The 20,552-nt window shown below is 40.4% G+C and overlaps 1 protein-coding gene across 1 annotated transcript in view; it reads right to left on the reverse strand.

Moving 5' to 3' along the window:
* GPR78 (G protein-coupled receptor 78) overlaps positions 1 to 3,917 on the reverse strand; it is a 103,721-nt gene extending 99,804 nt beyond the window's left edge. The window contains exon 1 of the mRNA XM_069744761.1: positions 2,844 to 3,917. Within this exon, the coding sequence (XP_069600862.1) occupies positions 2,844 to 3,511 (668 nt within the window). The 5' untranslated portion in view covers positions 3,512 to 3,917. The remainder of the gene's footprint in view (positions 1 to 2,843) is intronic.
* Positions 3,918 to 20,552: the final 16,635 nt, after the last annotated feature.

Consider the following 20,552-nt stretch of genomic DNA (forward strand, 5'->3'; position numbering starts at 1 on the left):
GATAGATAATAGATAGATAGATAGATAGATAGATAGATACAGATGATAGATAGATAGATAGATAGATAGATAGATAGATAGATAGATAGATAGATAGATAGATAATAGATAGGTGATAAATAGATAGATAGATGATAGATAGGTGATAGATAGATAGATAGATAGATGATAGATAGATAGATTATAGATAGATAGATAGATACAGATGATAGATAGATAGATAGATAGATAGATAGATAGATAGATACAGATGATAGATAGATAGATAATAGATAGGTGATAGATAGATAGATGATAGATAGATAATAGATAGGTGATAGATAGATAGATAGATAGATAGATAGATAGATAGATAGATAGATAATAGATAGATAGATAGATAGATAGAAAATAGATAGATGATAGATAGGTGATAGATAATAGATAGATAATAGATAGATAGATAGATAGATAGATAGATAGATGATAGATAGATAGATAAATAGATAGATAGATGATAGATAGGTGATAGATAGATAGATAGATAGATAGATAGATAATAGATAGGTGATAGATAGATAACAGATAGATAGATAGATGAAAGATAGATAATAGATAGATAGATAATAGATAGATCGATAGATAGATCGATAGATAGCTGGATAGACAGATAATAGATAAATATATAGATAATAGATAGATAGAGAGATAGATACATAAATACATAGATAGATAATATTGATAGATAGGGACTTAAAATTAATAGTTGTATAAAGTAATTGACTTAATAATACTGTCATCTATCCTCTGTTCTTTTAAAGGGCTTTACATAGGACTGCAGCAAAGCTCTGACATTACCTTAACTCACTTCATAAAGGAAGCAGTTCAATGACACATCCAGCTCTGCTACTCTGCTGAGAAGGTGGATGGAGGGTTTACACTTTTATGAGTGTAGCAGTTTGAAAAGAAATAACATAGGAAACACTATAACAATGTTCATCCCCTAATCCAGAACTATAACATAAATATACTAAACTAAGACCACAACTGATAGAAAATGTAATATATCAACATTGAACATAATACTATACTTTCTAAATAATATAATACATCATAATAAATACATATAATGTTTTCTCACTTGCTTTTGATAGAAGGAATGGATTTCCACTTATCTTAGTTATGACTGTGTCACATTTATTCTTAATACTGATCCCCACTTATATCTGGCTAACTACAATGCTCAGAGTCATTCACACACACAGAGGTAGCAGAGCTGACATTGTGTTATACATTGGACTGAAAGTAAACTCACAGCTGAGAGCAAAACTAAGGCTGGCAACCCCAGAGAGTTCTTGGAAAGTAATTCAGCCCTGCTACCTCCATCTGTGGAGACTGTACAGAAAACTATACGCAGCCCATCACACCCAGCAGCGTACGCAGAACGTTCTACTATAGCGATGTGTGTGGACTGTGCGGTGAGTCTCCTGTCTGTACAGAGAACAATCCAGCATTACAGATGTCTGTCCTCATTAGTGATCAGTTACACAGTTTCTGATTTAATTCAGATTTAAGACAATCTGGTGCCATACTGTACATCAAAATGGATGCTAATTTTATAAAAAAAAACATTGTAAAACATGGGAGCCTATGGGTAGAAGATGGCACAGGACAGAGGCACCCTTCTATTTAAAATGGTATGTTTAATGTATATATTTTGTTTTACATGGGAATCTTCGGGTGGCAGGAGGCTCATGTCAAAAGCATCAATCACAATCATTTATTAAAAATGGATAAATTTTGTGTGAGTATATATATTTATATATATATATACAGTATATATATATATATATATATATATATATACAGTATATATATATATATATATATATATATATATATATATATATACATATATAAAATCCTTTTTGTTATAAATGGCACCTGGCAGGGGGTATTTCTAATAAGAAAGTATATACAATATATATATATATATATATTTTTTTTTTTTTTCAAAGAACCGTTTGGGTGACATATGGCACCTGGTAGAGGCATCAATCACAGACATTAAATAAAAAGGTAGATATATTTCATGTATATAGTTTTTGTGAGTGACAGATGACACTGGCAGGGGCATCACACACAGCCGTTTATTAAAAAAATCACATGTATAATGTGCATATCTTTTTTTAACCTTAGGGTAACACATGACACCAGGTAGGGGTATTCTTGTCATAAAAAAGAGTATAATATATATATATATATATATATATATATATATATATATATATATATACTGTACATTATCATGGGAACATATGGCATCTGGCAGAGGCTTCATTCACTGCTATATAGTAAAAATGGATATATTTCATGTACATAGTTTTTTCATCTTTAGGTGACATCTTGCTCCCGGCAGGGGTATTCTTATAATAAAGAAGTGTATATTTAATATATATAATTTTTTTGATCATGGCAACCTTTGGGTGACAGATGGCACCTGGCAGAGGCATGTAATAGTAGAGAAATGTAATGTCTATGGTTTTTTAACCTTTAGGTTGCCAGGCAGAGACATTCATCTAATACAACAAGTTATATTTCATTTATATAATTTTTTTTTTTATCAGGGGAACCTTTGGGTGACAGATAGCACCTGGCAGAGGCATCATTCACAGCCATATGGTATAAATATAGATCTATTTCAAGTACCGGGAGCCTATGGGTGTGGGAGGATGTCCATTCCTGTAGGGTTTTTGGCACCATTCTTGTGGTCGGTCGGGTTTAGAGACATTTTACGGTAGGATATATAACCGGCATGCATCATATATACAATATCTGTCAAGATATGAGACAAATGGAGTTACCTGGGGTGGATGTCTACAAGCAATACCAGGGTTTGCATGGTAATAATGTCTATCCTCCTGCAGTGGAACCGTGCCACTTTCAGCACCTTTAAATAAGTGAAACATAATATAACCAGTGAGAGCATGAAACTGGCGGCATGGAACACGATGGTGAACGCCATGAAGCGTCTGGTCTCGGGGGCGTCTTGGACATGCAGGGTACAGGAGGCGTACATGCTACTGTAGTCTAACCAGGACAGGAAGAGAGAGACCAGGGGGAAGGCGAGCGAGTGCAGCCAGGTGTACCCCATCATGATCACTGCGTCCTTGTACCTCATCTTGCTGGTGTAACTCAGGGGGAAAACCACCGCAATCCATTTGTCTATGCTGAGAGCCGCCATGCTGAGCATGGTGTTAGAAGTCAAAAAAGTTTCCAGAAATCCCAACGCTTTACAGAGGCAGTCACTGAATGGCTGCTGATGATGTAGGATAGCCAGGAAAGTGGAGGGCATGTTGAGGGTAGTCAGAAGGAGGTTGCAGAGCGAGAGGTTGACCAGAAATAGCCCAGAGACCTGCTTCCTTATCTCTGCGCTGGACAAGAAGCATATCAGCACCAGGAGGTTCGCCAGCAGGGAGACAATGAAGACTACTAGGAGTAAACCAGCCAGCAGAATCTCTGCCAAGGGCATTTCTTAGCATCTATCCATTAGCCTGATCTTTTCACAGCGCTCATTGAATTAGCAGGATGAATTAGTAAAGGCTGGCTTTTCTACATGCTTCCTCTGTGGGTGTTAGGACAGGATGATGTGACTCCCCCAGGTTCTGTTCTTTATGATGGTGCTGATGCTGCTGCTGCTGTCCAAGGTCCTGAAGATGCCAAGGAGCCCAGGTCCCATCCCACAGCAAGCAAGTGGCTGCTGCCTGCTGCTGCTTGTCTCTGCTGCTGCTGCTACAGCTCCTGAGATCCAAGTGAGTGCAGTCATTCCATAGATCACACTGATAATAATAATAATAATAATAATAATAAAGCAGTTGTTCTTTGCAAGAAAGCAGCCCAGCAGTTGTGAGTGAGTGGCACACCTTCTCCTCTCTGCCTACAAGGCTGACTCATGCGCAGGACAGCAGAGCTGACAAAGGCAAGACAGGCACATCACCATCACTCCCTGTCTGCAGGCTCCTTGCTACTTACTCATGAAGTGTGACACTAACCCTACAACGTAACAGAGGGAAAATGACACCTCCTCCATCCTGCAATAGCTGGCACATTTTCTGTGTGCTCCTCCGAATACCGGAATAAGTCAGATCCTGTTAAGTATTTATTTCATTCCTTGTTATAATAACCCACCGCTGATACAAGTCCCAATGTGGACTCGTTAGCCGCTTATTAAAAAGGGTTGGTGTTTCTGTAGGACTGATCAAATGTACGGAAAGATTCATAGATAAAAGATAGGATCGTCGTCATCAGTCGTTTCATGTGATCTTGTTCCGCAGCTCAATGTCAGCACTGATTATAATAAAGAAAATCAGGTTTTCAGCCTGTAACTGTTGCAAAACTACAACCCCCAGCTTGCTAGCCAGAGGCTCGAATTTGAGTAACATTTCCGGAAATTCGCCATTACACCGGAATTGGGACACTTTCCGTTTTGATTTTAGAGGACCCCAAAATAATAACTATCTACCTCCAAACAAATAAGAAACTCATACATGTATTTTCCCTCCCCAAAAAAGTTTTCCAGTATTGTAAAGTCGGCAAATGTTCATTATTGCGTTTCTGTTTTCTCGCTCCCCTTCTTCCCAGAGCCATAACTTTTTTATTTTTCCGTCAATATGGCCATGTGAGGGCTTGCTTTTTTGCAGGACGAGTTGAACTTTTGAACGACACCATTGGTTTTACCATGTCGTGTAGTCGAAAACGGGAAAAAAATTCCAAGTGCGGAATCCAGTTTTTTGGATTTTTTTTTACCATGTTCGTTAAATGCTATAATTGACCTGCCATTATGATTCTCCAGGTCATTATGAGTTCATAAACACCAAACATGTATAGGTAGATTTTTATTTAAATGGTGAAAACAAAATCCAAAGTTTGTTAAAATACCGGTAAATAAATACAAAATGGTGTTATTTTCTGAGACCTGCAGCGTCACCATTTTTCATGATCTGGGGTCAGGTGAGGGATTATTTTATGTGCGCCGAGCTCATGTTTTTATTGATACCATTTTTGTGCAGATATGATATTTTGATCGCCCGTTATTGCATTTTAATTCAATGTTGTGGCGACCAAAAAAACATAATTCTGGCGTCTTGACTTTTTTTTTCTCGCTACGCCGTTTACCCATCGGATTAATTTTTTTATATATGGATAGATCAGGAGATTATGAATGAGACGATACCAAATATGTGGTTTTTTTTATTGTTTTATTTTGAATTTAGGCGAATGGGGGGTGATTTGAACTTTTATAGTTTTTATTTTTTTTATATTTCTAAAAAAATTTGCATGCTTCAATAATCTGATCACCTATGCTACACACAGACGATTATCAGATTGCCTGCATGTCGCAAAAATGCTCACTTGCTATGAGCGCTGACAGCTGGGCGCAATCGGGTACTGACAACCACCAGGGTCTCCTGCAGACCCCGGGTTGTCATGCCAACCCATCGGCGACCCACGGTCATGTGACAATGGCAAGATGGGTGTGATTATTGACGCACTTCCGGTGCGATCACATTGAATGCCGAAGTCAGAGATTGAAAGCGGCATTCAACGGGTTGACTGCCGCGGGTAGATTGTGATTCTACCCACGGCTGTTAGGAGCACATGCCAGCTGTTCAAAACAGCTGACATGTGGCGGGAAAGATGTGGGCTCAGCGCCAGAGCCCATACCAAAGGAAAGGACACGACATGCATGTCGTGAAGGGGTTAATATTCTCACCGATTGTTGATCTCTCTGATGTCCAGCTTGGTTCCGCTCCTCATCTCAGTTACATCACTGCTCTTCAGACTCTCCAGATCACTCCCTGTACTATGCGTCTCTTATACAATGTGAATGCTACACTTTTCTAATGCTCCATAGGCTTATATTGTAAAAGTCATTTCCCGGTCACGTGCTCAACGTAACCCAGAGAGTCTGAAGAGCATTGACATCTCTCAGAAGTGGAGCGAAATGGTGCTGGATCCCAGAGAAGATGGTGGTAGGTACATATATTAACCCCTTCATGACCTTGGGATTTTCCGTTTTTCCGTGTTCGTTTTTCGCTCCCCTCCTTCCCAGAGCCATATCTTTTATATTTTTCCGTCAATATGCTCATGTGAGGGCTTATTTTTTGCAAAACAAGTTGTACTTTTGAGCGACATCATTGGTTTTAGCATGTCGTGTACTAGAAAACCGTAAAAAAAATTCCAAGTGCGATGAAATTGCAAAAAAAGTGCAATCCCACACTTGTTTTTTGTTTGTTTTTATGCTAGGTTCACTAAATGCTAAAACTGACCAGCCATTATGATTCTCCAGGTCTTTACGAGTTCAGAGACACCAAACATGTCTAGGTTATTTTTTATCTAAGTGGTAGAAAAAAATTCCAAACTTTGCTTAAAAAAAAAAAAAAACCAAATTGCGCCATTTTCCGATACCTTTGCCTTGCACTTATTTTTTGCATGCTGAGCTGGTGTTTTTAATGATAGCATTTTGGTGAAGATACTTTCTTTTGATCGCCCGTTTTTGCATTTAAATGCAATGTCGCGACGACCAAAAAAACGTAATTCTGGCATTTCAAATTTTAGCGATCAGGTTAACTCTTTTTTTCTTGATAGATCGGGCGATTCTGAACGCGGCGATACCAAACATGTGTAGGTTTGATTTTTTTTTTTGTTGATTTATTTTGAATGGGGCGAAAGGGTGGTGATTTAAACTTTTATATTTTTTTTGTTTTTTTACATTTTTTTTACTTTTTTTTTTACTTTTGCCATGCTTCAATAGCCTCCATGGGAGGCTAGAAGCAGGCACAACTCGATTGCCTCTGCTACATAGCAGTGATCATTAGATTGCTGCAATGCAGCAGAAATGCAGGTGTGTTATGAGCGCCGACCACAGGGTGGCGCTCACAGCTAGCTGGGATCAGTAACCATAGAGGTCTCAAAGATCTCTATGGTTACCATTCTGACGCATCGCTGACCCCCGATCATGTGATGAGGGTCGGCGATGCGCTCATTTCCGGCCGCCCGGCCGGAAGCGCCGGTTAAATGCCGCTGTCAGCATTTGACAGCGGCATTTAACTAGTTAATAGCTGCAGGTGAATCGCGATTTCACCCCCCTCTATTGCGGGCACATGTCAGCTGTTCAAAACAGCTGACATGTCCCGACTTTGATGCGGGCTCACCGCCGGAGCTGCATCAAAGTGCGGTATCTGACCTCAGACTTACTATCCCGTCCGAGGTCAGAAAGAGGTTAAGACAATAAACTACATGCACATATACACAGATTTAAGTTGAACTTCTCCTGTAAAAAAATGCTATTAACCTGCAGATCTGAGGTTAATCTGCAGGCTAATAGCGCTCTGAAGCTGCCTGGCGCCAGCACTGAAAGCCCCGCTACCGGGAGGAAATGAACTTTATTCCACCTGGCAGTCTCCGGCTTTCAGTCATTGAGGTGCGTCTTCAGTCACAGCTCAGTTCATTGTCATAAGTGGCTGTGACTGACATCCGTCTCAGCGCCGATTCACTGTAGAGCTGGTTGTTAGAACCATTGCTCCCTATGAACTGAGTGGTTACTGAAGCCACGCCTCAATGACTAAAATCCAGAAGCTGCCGAGAGGAATAAAGTTAATTTCTTCCTGGCATTGATGCTCTCATCTCATGGGTGCACTTCTCTAAAGAGGTTGGAAAAAGAGAGTCATTGTTCATCTGCATTAGTAGGAAATATGGATTCCATAGGGTTGTTTGTTGAAGAAATTATAACAATCAACAACTCTCACTCTTGTGGACTTAACTTATCCAGATATCACCATAAGGTACCATCACCTGTATCATCTCAATGATCACTGCAGAGGAAAATTACTATACAGCCAGTGACAATGTCCCCAGCTGATTGCTAAAGGAGCTTTTATTTGAAAAGGCGTCCTCTTATTTTTCTCACATGTTATTAGAATTGTATGCATAGGTAAGTGCCCCTCGAAGTTTTTGTGGTGGGATATTATTGTGATTATTATAAATTATTATGTATAGTGATAAATTGGAAACTTTATAGCATTTGGCTGGATACTATGGATGAGTGAACATGCTCGGTGATGCTCGGATTTCACTCAAGTATCTGAGTGCTTGGATGTGTTTGTCACTCGATGAGCATTGGCCGGTGCTCGGATTTGAAGCTTGAATCCCTGCCCCGCTTGTTTTGCGCCTGTTACACAGCCAATTACCATGCAGGGATTGCTTGCCAGTCACTGTAATGCCATAGTCATCTTGGTAGTGGCATTACTGTGATTGTCTGGCCGCATAACCTCATCAACAGTTATAAAATTATTTGCTCCACCGTGCTCTACTCACTAACACAATTGAACAGCTCAGAGACAGTTCTGATTGGCGAGAGAGATGTGTGGCCTATGTGTGTACAGTTTAACTAATTAGAGTTCTGTCGTGTTGATACTGGTGCTGATGCTTAACCATCATACTCACTGTCCTTCTAAGGGCTAATCTGAGCTTTGCTGCTTGCATCAGATAGGTTCTGCATTTAGCCTAGGGACAGTTGCAGGAGCAGTGAGAGTGTCAGAATAGAGCGTCCAGGCAGGGCTTAGGTCTTTGCAATCTGGTGCTAAATATAAAGCTGCTACACCTGACCACATTCTTTTTATGGGGGTGAAAAAATTCACTATATTGTCATCCATAGATTATTACGTGCTTTGTGTTACATTACGGTGCTATATAACACTCAAAAAAAAGTTTAAATCATTTTCTGGATTCAATTAGTTATCCATAGAGTGTTACGTTGTTTGTTTACATTTCGGTGGCATATAACAATCCAAGAAGGGTCAAAAAATTTTCTGGATTCAATCAGTCATCCATACAGTGTTACTTGCTTTGTTTTACATTTCAGTAGTATATAATATTCCAAAAAAGCATTCAAAATTTTTTCTGGATTCAATTAGTCATCCATAGAGTATTGAATGCATTGTATTACATTTTGGTGATATATAACACTCCAAGAAAGTGGTAAAAAAAATCGGGATTCAATTAGTCATCCATAGAGTGTTATGTGTTTTGTTTTCCATTTCAGCGGTATATAACATTCCAAAAAAGCATTCAAAAATTTTTATGGATTGAATTTTTAATTTGAAGTGTATCATGTGCTTTGCTTTACATTTTAGTTTTATGTAACACTCAAAAAAAGTGCTAAAAAGTGTTTCTGGATTGAATTTTTTTATCCATAGAGTATTATGTGCTTTGTTTTATATTTTGGTGGTATATAACACTCCAGAAAAGCAATAAAAAAATTTCTGAATTCAATCAGTCATCCATAAAGTATTACGTGCTTTGTTTTACATTTCAGTAGTATATGACACTCAAACAAAGCATTCAACATTTTTTTCTGGATAGAATTAGAGTATTATTTGCTTTGCTTTACATTTCGGTGGTATATAACACTTCAAAAAAGCATTCAAATGTTTTTCTGGATTGAATTTGGCATCAATAATATTCTGTACTTTGCTTCACATTTTGATGGTATATCACACTCTAAAAAAGCGTTCAAAATGTTTTTCTGAATTGAATTTGTCATCCAGAGAGCATTATGTGCTTTGTTTTACATTTCAGTGACATATGACATTCCAAAAATGGGTTCACCATTTTTTCTGGATTGAATGGATCTCACTGATTCTAAGGTTGTTTTTTCATGATAATGGTAAAATTTCTTTGATATGACTTACATAAATTTGTAAAAATATCAGAAATTTGGCTAATATTAAAAAAGTTCAGCAATTTTCAAACTTTTATAACCTTAAATCAGAAAGTTATGTCACACAAAATAGTTAACACATAAGATTTCACACTTGTCTACTTTACATCAACACAATTTTTGAAACATAATTTTTTTATTAGGAAGTTATAAGGGTTAAATGTTGTCTAGCAATTTCTAATTTTTCCAACAAAATTTACAAAACCATTTTTTTAGGGACCACCTCACATTTGAAGTGACATTGAGGGATCTATATGACAGAAAATACCCAAAAATGACACCATTCTAAAAACTGCACCCATCAAGGTGCTCAAAACCACATTCAAGATATTTATTAACCCTGCAGATGATTCACAGAAATTAATGGAATGTGGATGGAAAAAAATAACATTTAACTTTTTTCACCAAAATTTTACTTTAGACCCACATTTTTTTAATTTCACAAAGGTAACAGAAGAAAATGGACCGTAACATTTATTGTGCAATTTCTCCTGAGTATGCCAATGCCCTATTTGTGTTGAAAAACTACTGTTTGGGCGCACGGCAAGGCTCGGAAGGGAAGCAGCGCCATTTGAATTTTTGAATGCAAAATTTGCTGGAATAATTAGCACACACCATGTCGCATTTGGAGAGCCATTGATATGCCTAAACAGTGGAAATCCCCACAAGTGGCACCATTTTGGAAGCTAGACCCCACAAGGAACTTATCTAGATGTATGGTGAGTACCTTGAACAGCCAGGTGCTTCACAGAAGTTTATAATGTTGAGCTGTCAAAAAAAATTCCAAATATACCAATTATGTGGAGGATAACTATTAAGTGTGCAAACGGCAGGACTCGGAAGGGAAGGAGCGGCATTTGAATTTTTGAATGCAAAATATCCTGGAGTAATTAGCAGACGCAATGTTGCGTTTGCAGAGCCCCTGATGTGCTTAAACAGTGCAAACCCCCACAAGTGACACCATTTTAGAAAGTAGACCCCTCAAGAAACTTACCTAGATGTATGTTAGGTACCTTGAACCACTAGGTGCTTCACAGAAGTTTATAATGTTGAGCTGTGAAACAAAAATTAAAATTCTTCCCACAAAATGTTTTTTTGCCACAAATTTGGCATTTTCACAAGGGTAACAGAAGAATATGAACCCCACAATTTGTTGTGCAATTTCTCATGAGTACGCCGATAGCCCAAATGTGGGGAAAAACTACTGTTTGGGTGCACTGCAAGGCACAGACGGGAAGAAACGCCATTTGACTTTGGGAGCGCAAAACTGGAATAATAAGGGGACACCATGTCGCATTTTGAGAGTCCTTGATGTACCTTAACAATGGAAACTCCCCAAAACTTACCACATAATGGAATATACAAGCCATTATACAGGAAAGAATGTTTCTCAACAGTTTTTTTCCTGTAAGCTCCAATTTCTTGTCGATTGTGAATGTTTTATTGTAATTCCTTAAAGTGGAGTAAAATTGTGAAACCATTGTTCTCAGCAGTAATCGGGGAGTCAGACATGCTTCCAGGGTTCTTCCCCATTCTGTTTTCCTTCCATTCAGCACTTTTTCCATCCATTTCAACATTTTCACTGCCCCAGACCTCCTTGTAGGGTCTGCCGGAAAAATGCTAGTCTTTCCCATTGACTCCCATTATACTTGTTACTCACAATGAGCATCCGAGCATCAAGAATTGCTCAGTTCGAGTAACGAGCACTGGAGCCTTTTAGCGCTCGCTCATCCCTGGTGGACACATCTGAATTTCCCAGTGTATCAAATGGATTCACAGACACTACAATTATACTAATTACAGACTGTTCCCACTAAGCCTTGCATCCTGGAAGTAATATAGTTACAAAATTAATTTCCATGTAAGTGCGGCAGATGTTGGGTATTAAATTGTCATTTTCACCCCTTCCTTTCTGGGACACAAAGACAGAAGACTGGTTACAATCAGCAGAGACGTCCTATTGTAGCTTTTTTGCTGACCTTATATACCATATATATTTAGTTATGCACAATTATTCCTTCTTGTCCACCAGACGCTTTTTACTGCACCAAATAATTATTATTAATATTCATTGTAGTTCAGGCAATGTAGTCATGCATCAAGATGATCAGGATGAACAGGGATTTCTCCAGGAAGAAAAGGCCATGATATAAACGTAAACATGAACGTTTTACTAATATTATGGACCCTTTATTGTTTAGCAAAGAAAGGTATGATCAGCACTTTGTACCGAGTCTTAATGTGTTAATCCACGACAAATTCATGGAAGAACTAAACTTGCTGACACTGAATCATATAATTGTGTGACGGTTTGGTTTTTGCTGCCTATCAGGAAATAAAATGTTGCCAAAGTTGCTCTTGTGCAGCCCATGGTGTGGAACAGTACTGCCCTATACTGGCGATGATGGATTGTATACCGCCATAGCTATATTATTTCATAAAGAGACATCCCCAAATGCTATTAGCCTGCACATATGGGGTTAATCTGCAGGTCTCTATAACTGAAAGCCGGAGGCTGCCAGGAGGAATAAGGTTTATTTCTTCCTGGCAGCCCCTTCGTACGCCTACAGGTTAATAGAGGTAATTGCATACCTGCAGAAATCCCCATATCTGCAGGTTAACAGCATTTTTTTATACATGACAGATTCCCTTTAATCCTAGAACAATATAATATAGGGGCAAAGGCACTGATTCCAGCTATGTGTCACTTACTGGGCTGCTTATTGTCGTTTTTATAAATTCACTATTTTATCAGCAGGAAATTATCACTAGAGGACTAGTACACCTGCTGCAATGCAATCCTCTATATTCATGAGCTCTGCATATCCCCACCCACACCACTGATTGGCAGGTTTATGCCTATGCGCAGTGTACACAGAAAGCTGCCAATCAGTGGTGTTGACGGGATTATACAGAGCTCAGCATTGAGAGAACTGGTAGATCTGCAGCAAAGAAAACTCTGATTTCATCAAAACTGTAACAAGCAGCCCAGTAAGGGATCCATTGCTGTAATCAGCATCTCTGCATTACATCGTGGTGCTCTAAGATGGGGTAGCAAAACCCTTGTGACAAAGTTCCTTTAAAGGGGTTTCCAGGATTAGAAAAAAAAAGCATTGCTACGTTCTTTCAAAAACAGAACAACTCCTGAACTATGGATTGGGTAGAATTGCAACTCTGCCCAATTAACAAAATGGAGCTTAGCAGCAATACCACACACCATCTTTGGTTAGAGGAAGCACTGTTTCTTAAAGGGAATCTGTCACCAGGTTTTTGCTACCCCCCTTCTGGGAGCAGAATCAAATAGGGACAAAGACCCTGATTCCAGCGATTTGTCACTTATTGGACTGCTTATTGCAATTTATAATAAGACTATATTATCTTCTGCAGAGTTAGCAGTTCTCTGAATGTTGAGCCTTGTATAACCCCGCCCACATTACTGACTGGCAGCTTCCTATGTATACTGTGTATAGGCAGAAAACTACCAGTGGTGGGGGCATAATTGGAATACCTGGCTGTAGGCCAGGTAGTCCTTAAGTGATAATTACTTACTGATAAAACGTTAATTTAACCTTCATCCGGCTGAGTAGGTACAATTGTAACTATTCCGTTTTAAAATTGCAATAACTGTTTTTTTTTTCGAAAAGCCATAGAGGACTGGAATTTCGTGACATCTCTGCAGTTTTGGTCCAGAATATATTGGCCAAATTTCAATAAAATATATATGAAGGTACAATTGTACCTCTGCAGCCTGTTAACATTGTAAAATTATGCAGCCTGACGAAGGTTAATCAAAACTACAAAATCAGGGTTTCTGTCTCTACATCTTGCTGCTCTCAGGTCAGGTACCAAAAATCTGGTGACAGGTTCCCTTCAAATTAAACAGCAATATTTTTCTAATCTTGGTCAGAGGAACATCTTGTTCCTAATCTTCAAAAATATCTGGAGCAGGAATACGGCTTTAAATAGATTGTTCTGAAGGAAATGTTAGAAATACTGAGTTTACACTAATGAGCTCTTCTTCTTCATCATCATCGGGTCCATCTTGCACTTTCCTTGTCCTGGGAAGGCAGTGGATCGTCATATATTTAATAGTTCTTAGGTATCTGGAAACAACTTACATATTATTACACTAGCAAAAACGTGAAATCTATATCTAAATCCCCCAAATCCTGTGTACATTCCATTTCTTTTCTTATAACAGCTTCTGCCATTTTGCTTTTCATTCTGACAATTTATCCCAATGTATAGAGTCCTGTTGTGCATAATCTCCCACATTACATCATCCAAAAAATGAGAAGATGTAAGGCTACTTTCACACTGGCGTTTTTTGCCAGACGTCGCAATGAGTCGTTTATGGCAAAAAACGCATCCTGCAAGATTGTTTGCAGGATGCGTTTTTGCCCCATAGGTTAACATTAGCGACGCATTGCGACGCTTTGCCACACGTCGCAACCGTCGTGCGACGGTTGCGCCATGTTGTGGCGGACCGCCGGGAGCAAAAAACGTTACATGTAACGTTTTTTGCTCCTGACGGACCGCTTTTTCCGACCGCGCATGCGCGGCCGGAACTCCGCCCCCACCTCCCCCGCACCTCACAATGGGGCAGCGGATGCGCTGGAGAAATGCATCCGCTGCACCCGTTGTGCAGTGCGTCAAACGCTAATGTCAGAATCTCTGCCCGACGCATTGCGACGGGGAGATTCTGACGCTAGTGTGAAAGGAGCCTAATGCAGCTGTCTGAACTGCTCACTTCTTGCATCCATCACCCTGGGTTATGCCTTTAGTCATTTTACATTTTACAATTTTATTACAGAACATTAAAATATAATCCAAAAGAGGCAGCGTATCATTTATTACGAAAAAAAAGTCTAAAAATTATCCATTCTGTCAATTTTATCAGCTCTAGGAACCAAACTGTATAAAGTATTCAAGTACTGGAAAGCTGGTTACTGGAAAAATGACCATACTTTGAATATCTGACAAGAAATATATATATATATATATATATATATAATTGCCTAAGGGTTTTTCCGTCTGTCTGTCCGTCTGTCTGTCTGTCCTGGAAATCCCGGCTCTCTGATTGGTCGAGGCCGCCAGGCCTCGACCAATCAGAGACCGGCACAGCATCGACGTAGAAATCCCGCATCTCTGATTGGTCGAGGCCGCCAGGCCTCGACCAATCAGCAACGGGCACAGCGACGATGATGTCATAAAGGACGTAGAAATCCCGCGTCTGATTGGTCGAGGCCGCCAGGCCTCGACCAATCAGCAACGGGCACAGCGACGGTGATGTCATAAAGGACGTAGACGTCTCACGTTTCTGATTCAGCGACGGGCACAGTATCGACGTAGATGTCATAATGGTTGCCATGGCGACGATGATGTCATAAAGGTTGCCTCGACTAATCAGCGACGGGCACAGTGTGCCGCGAATTCTGGAATCATCATTGTCCATATACTACGGGGACATGCATATTCTAGAATACCCGATGCGTTAGAATCGGGCCACAATCTAGTATATATATATATATATAAAATATACATTACAACTGAATGATGGTGGTCTAATCAATGAGTCGAAGCCTTTATTTTAACATTGACGAAACCTTCTGACATTGACAGATGCTGCTGACAGCCAATTTTGCATGGCAGCCCCTGACCTCACCCTACAAATGGTATTGGGGAGATAAGGACCCTGCTGGTGGCGGACATATAATTATCATTCAGAGGCCCAAAAGGTAAGGGGGCAATTCTAACTCCAAAGCAGGAGGAATTGTGCATGATGATGAGTCCATATATTGTTTTTGCACAGGAGGCCTCTTCTGTCTGTGTCCACCACTGGATCCAGCATGCTAATTTCAGCGGACTGAGCAATGCTGTATATGGGAAAGTTGAAGGAGATACCTGCCTGCCAAATGATCGCCCAAACCATCGTTCCAGCTGAACGCTTTCTAAAGTGTATGGAGGGGGGCATAACAAAAGATGGTTGCCAAAAGTGGACATCACCTTTCAATGGCTGCTATTTGAGATAGGCCACCAAACTTGGGTTTTCTACACTAGTAATCGCTTCATCAAATTATTATTTAGCATCTACAGGGATCGTTGGCGGCTCTTAGATCTTTAGAAACAACTTTTTAAAGTATCACTCTTTAATATAAGCAAAAAAGAGCGTAACAGCAGAGCAGAAACAAGCACAGTAGTCCTGACTCAAGAAGGAACTCAACGGAGCATTGCCGAAAATGGCTGGAAAAACAGTTCTAGCATAGGGCTTCAAAGTCTAAAGACTGTGGAGATAGGATTCAGGTAAGGGTTTTTTATTATTTTTTTTTGCGCTAATGGCTGAATTTGACACATTTCCTCCAGTACTCGAGATGTTCCTAATCACGGGCTCTTTGCATCATTCTTTCTGCACAAAACCCAGATAATACTCCATCTAATGTTCTTGGTTTGTGCAGCGAGCATTGTAAATCACGCGAAAGGTAAAACTTTTTATTCAAAACTTGGCTGAACTATTTTTTCTCTACTCCAGAGTGATGACATTGCCCAAGGATAACACTTGTACTACTTGATTCTGAGTTTGATTAAAGCTTATTGTTTTGTTACTGAACTTTTCTCTGTATAATCTACTATACAATCGTCTAATTCTGTCTGTTTGTCTGTAACGGAAATCCTGCGTCACTGATTGGGCATGGGATTTAAACACTGCTTTGCTGATTGGTCGCGGTCGGACGCGACCAATCAGTGACAGGTGCTGTCCGGCCGCGAATTGGTGCAGGATTTGTACCACACTTCGCTGATTGGTCGCACCCGGCCGGCCGCGACCAATCAGCGACAGGCACAGTCCGGCCGCGAATTGGCACGGGATTTGAACCATGCTTCGCTGATTCGTTCAGTTGTATAATTAAGTTCTATGAGCAATAAAATTTAATGATAATGTATATATTTTACTAATTGATTTCGCTAATTGATCGCTCCTGGTTGGCCGAATCCCGTGTATTCTTTGCATTATTCTTAAATCTTCATAAATAAACTACATACATATTCTAGAATGTCCGATGCATTAGAATCAGGCCACCATCTAGTGGAGTATATTTAGAAGTCAAAACCGATAAAATTACAGAGTATTGTTAATAGTAGACAAAGTGGTTGTACAGGATTAGAAACACATGGCAGACTTAAACGAACTTGTCAGCAGGATCTAGCCCTACAAACTAAAAGCATGGCTATAATGGTGCTGTGATGCTGATTAATATCATACCTAATGTGAAGGGATTCGCTCAGTGGCTGCTGAATACTCACCTTAGGAAGTTTAAAAAAAATTACATTTTGTGGGCTCCAGTGTGCTTCAAGATGGGGTGTGGGGGCAGGGTCTTCTTCTGGTTCTCCGCCCCCCAACAGCCTCCTCTGTTTCTTGTGCAGGTCATTGATTATTCAGTGACCTGCCTCCTTTTTAAAATTCCACGCTGCCATCGCCATCATTGTGTGGGCAGCACATACACAGTGGGAGCCGGCATCCTGTGCTCAGGGCTTCAATAAAATGGCACTGGAGGCAGCGCATACACAGATCCAGCATCATTTTATTGAAGTCCTGAGCACAGGACTTCAGCAGCGTATGCGCTGCCCACACAATGATCGCGGCAGCAACACAGAATTATAAAAATGAGGCAAGTCACTGAATTATCAGTATATAGAAAACACCGTGTGCACAGCTATGGGGTGGTGCTAAGGTTAGGTTCCCAAACTGTTAATGTAGTAAAAGTAAACCTTGAGTCTGACGTGCGGTGGATTCCGTGTCTGTCGGCGGACGTATCCGCCCTCTCTCCTTACTCTCCTGTCCCACCTTCTACATGCCATTTAATGCCCAGCGGTAGAAGTACCCGCCTACCTACATTCTTTCAGTGCCTCGTATATCACTTAGTGCTGTCTCCCGCTTAGGTACTTTTCACATACAGTCCTTTTCTAGGAACTAGGTTATACACAAGCCCAGTGTGTCACGTTACTGATGAAGACTAGGCCAATAACGGTATGCACACCCACGGATTATATAAACATATCAAACAATTTTAATTACACCTCAAAACAGGACATGTACAAGATAAAACCAATTAAAAAGGTCTGGATACAGGACCATATACCATCACCCCTAAACATATGTGGCATAAATAGGCCTAACATATAGAAAGAATGTTATTACATAAATACAATATATATATATATATATATATATATATATATATACAATGTCTCTTGTCCACAGGATATTCTATCAGATCACAGAAAAAATACAGGAACATAATATTGCATATACTCAGATAGAGAAAATAAAGTGAGCCAAACCCAGCATACCAAATGGCAAATAATTATAGTAATTTTCTCATATGTAATAATGTGGTCATATGTCAGGATAAGTATGCTCATATATGGCGGTGATAATGCCGTAAACAAATATGTCCCTCATGACCCTGATAGGACTCAGAATGCTCCAAGCCACAACCAGGTGTGTGGCAAATATCCCACAAAAGTGCAAGAAAACAGGCAAAATATGCTATCCCTAGATTTTCAATATGGGCACACAGTGAGACCATAGTATAGCGTCCCAGCGGTATACCTGTGGCACCAATAGTCAGCAAAAGTATGGCATGAATAGCGATGCCTGAAGAGGACAAGAGACAAATGTTGTGAATTCTGTTATCGAACTCCCTCCTGTGGTCATGAATGGTACTTCGGCGAGTTCTGTCCATGGACTCCCTCTGGTGGCTGTGAGTGGTGCTGCTGCTTCTGAGGTTCCTTCCACAGGTGACGGAGTTTATTCGTTGGCTGGCTGCTCTATTTAACTCCACTCAGATCGTTACTCCATGCCAGCTGTCAATGTTCTTGTACTGGTTCAGTTCACTCTTGGATCTTTCTGGTGACCTGTCTACTCCAGCAGAAGCTAAGTCCCTGCTAGTTATTATTTGTTCATTGTTTTCTGGTCCAGCTTGCTATCATGATTTTGTTTTGCTAGCTGGAAGCTCTGGGATGCAGAGTGGCACCTCCGCACCGTGAGTCGGTGCGGAGGTCTTTTTGCACACTCTGCGTGGTCTTTTTGTAGTTTTTGTGCTGACCGCAAAGATACCTTTCCTATCCTCAGTCTGTTTAGTAAGTCGGGCCTCTCTTTGCTGAAACCTGTTTCATTTCTGTGTTTGTGACTTTCATCTTTACTCACAGTCAATATATGTGGGGGCTGCCTTTTCCTTTGGGGAATTTCTCTGAGGCAAGGCAGGCTTTATTTTCTATTTCTAGGGCTAGTTAGCTCTTAGGCTGTGAAGAGGCGTCTAGGCCATGTTAGGTACGCTCCACGGCTATTTCTAGTTGTGTGATAGGATTAGGGGTTGCGGTCAGCAGAGTTCCCACTTCCCAGAGCTTGTCTTGTGTGAGTTTAACCATCAGGTCGTTCCTGGTGCTCCTAACCACCAGGTCCATAACAGTACAGCTGGCCCAAAGTATTAATGCATCTCAATAGAGGGATAAGAGAAGTTCTGAGACCATTTTTTTTTTCTTTGCAATGTGTTTTGTCTTTCTTTTCCCCTTAATCTTTGGGTGGTTCAGGACGCAGGTGTAGATATGGACATTCAAGGTCTGTCCTCTTGTGTAGATCATCTCACTGCAAGGGTACAAAACATTCAAGATTTTGTGGTTCAGAATCCGATGTTAGAGCCTAGAGTTCCAATTCCTGATTTGTTTTCTGGGGATAGATCTAGGTTCCTGAATTTCAAAAATAATTGTAAATTGTTTCTAGCTTTGAAACCCCGCTCCTCTGGTGACCCCGTTCAACAAGTAAAAATCATTATTTCTTTGTTGCGTGGTGACCCTCAAGACTGGGCATTTTCCCTTGCGCCAGGACATCCTGCATTGCGTGATGTAGATGCGTTTTTTCTGGCACTTGGATTGCTTTATGATGAACCTAATTCAGTGGATCAGGCAGAGAAAATCTTGCTGGCTTTGTGTCAGGGTCAGGATGAAGCGGAGGTGTACTGTCAGAAGTTTAGAAAGTGGTCTGTGCTTACTCAGTGGAATGAGTGTGCCCTGGCGGCAATTTTCAGAAAGGGTCTTTCTGAAGCCCTTAAGGATGTCATGGTGGGATTTCCCACGCCTGCTGGTCTGAATGAGTCTATGTCCTTGGCCATTCAGATCGATCGGCGCTTGCGTGAGCGCAAAGCTGTGCACCATTTGGCGGTATTCTCTGAGCATAGGCCTGAGCCTATGCAGTGTGATAAGACTTTGACCAGAGTTGAACGGCAAGAACACAGACATCGAAATGGGCTGTGTTTTTACTGTGGTGATTCCACTCATGCTATCTCCGATTGTCCTAAGCGCACTAAGCGGTTCGCTAGATCTGCCACCATTGGTACGGTACAGTCTAAATTTCTTTTATCTGTTACTCTGATTTGCTCTCTGTCATCCTATTCTGTTATGGCATTTGTGGATTCAGGCGCTGCCCTGAATTTGATGGACTTGGAGTTTGCCAGGCGCTGTGGTTTTTTCTTGGAGCCCTTGCAGCATCCTATTCCATTGAGAGGAATTGATGCTACGCCTTTGGCCAAGAATAAGCCTCAGTACTGGACTCAATTGACCATGTGCATGGCTCCTGCACATCAGGAGGATATTCGCTTTTTGGTGTTGCATAATCTGCATGATGTGGTCGTTTTGGGGTTGCCATGGCTACAGGTCCATAATCCAGTTTTGGATTGGAAATCTATGTCTGTGTCCGGCTGGGGTTGTCAGGGGGTACATGGTGATGTTCCATTGCTGT

The sequence above is a fragment of the Ranitomeya imitator genome, chromosome 1 (genome assembly GCF_032444005.1).
Source record: "Ranitomeya imitator isolate aRanImi1 chromosome 1, aRanImi1.pri, whole genome shotgun sequence".
NCBI lineage: Eukaryota > Metazoa > Chordata > Amphibia > Anura > Dendrobatidae > Ranitomeya > Ranitomeya imitator.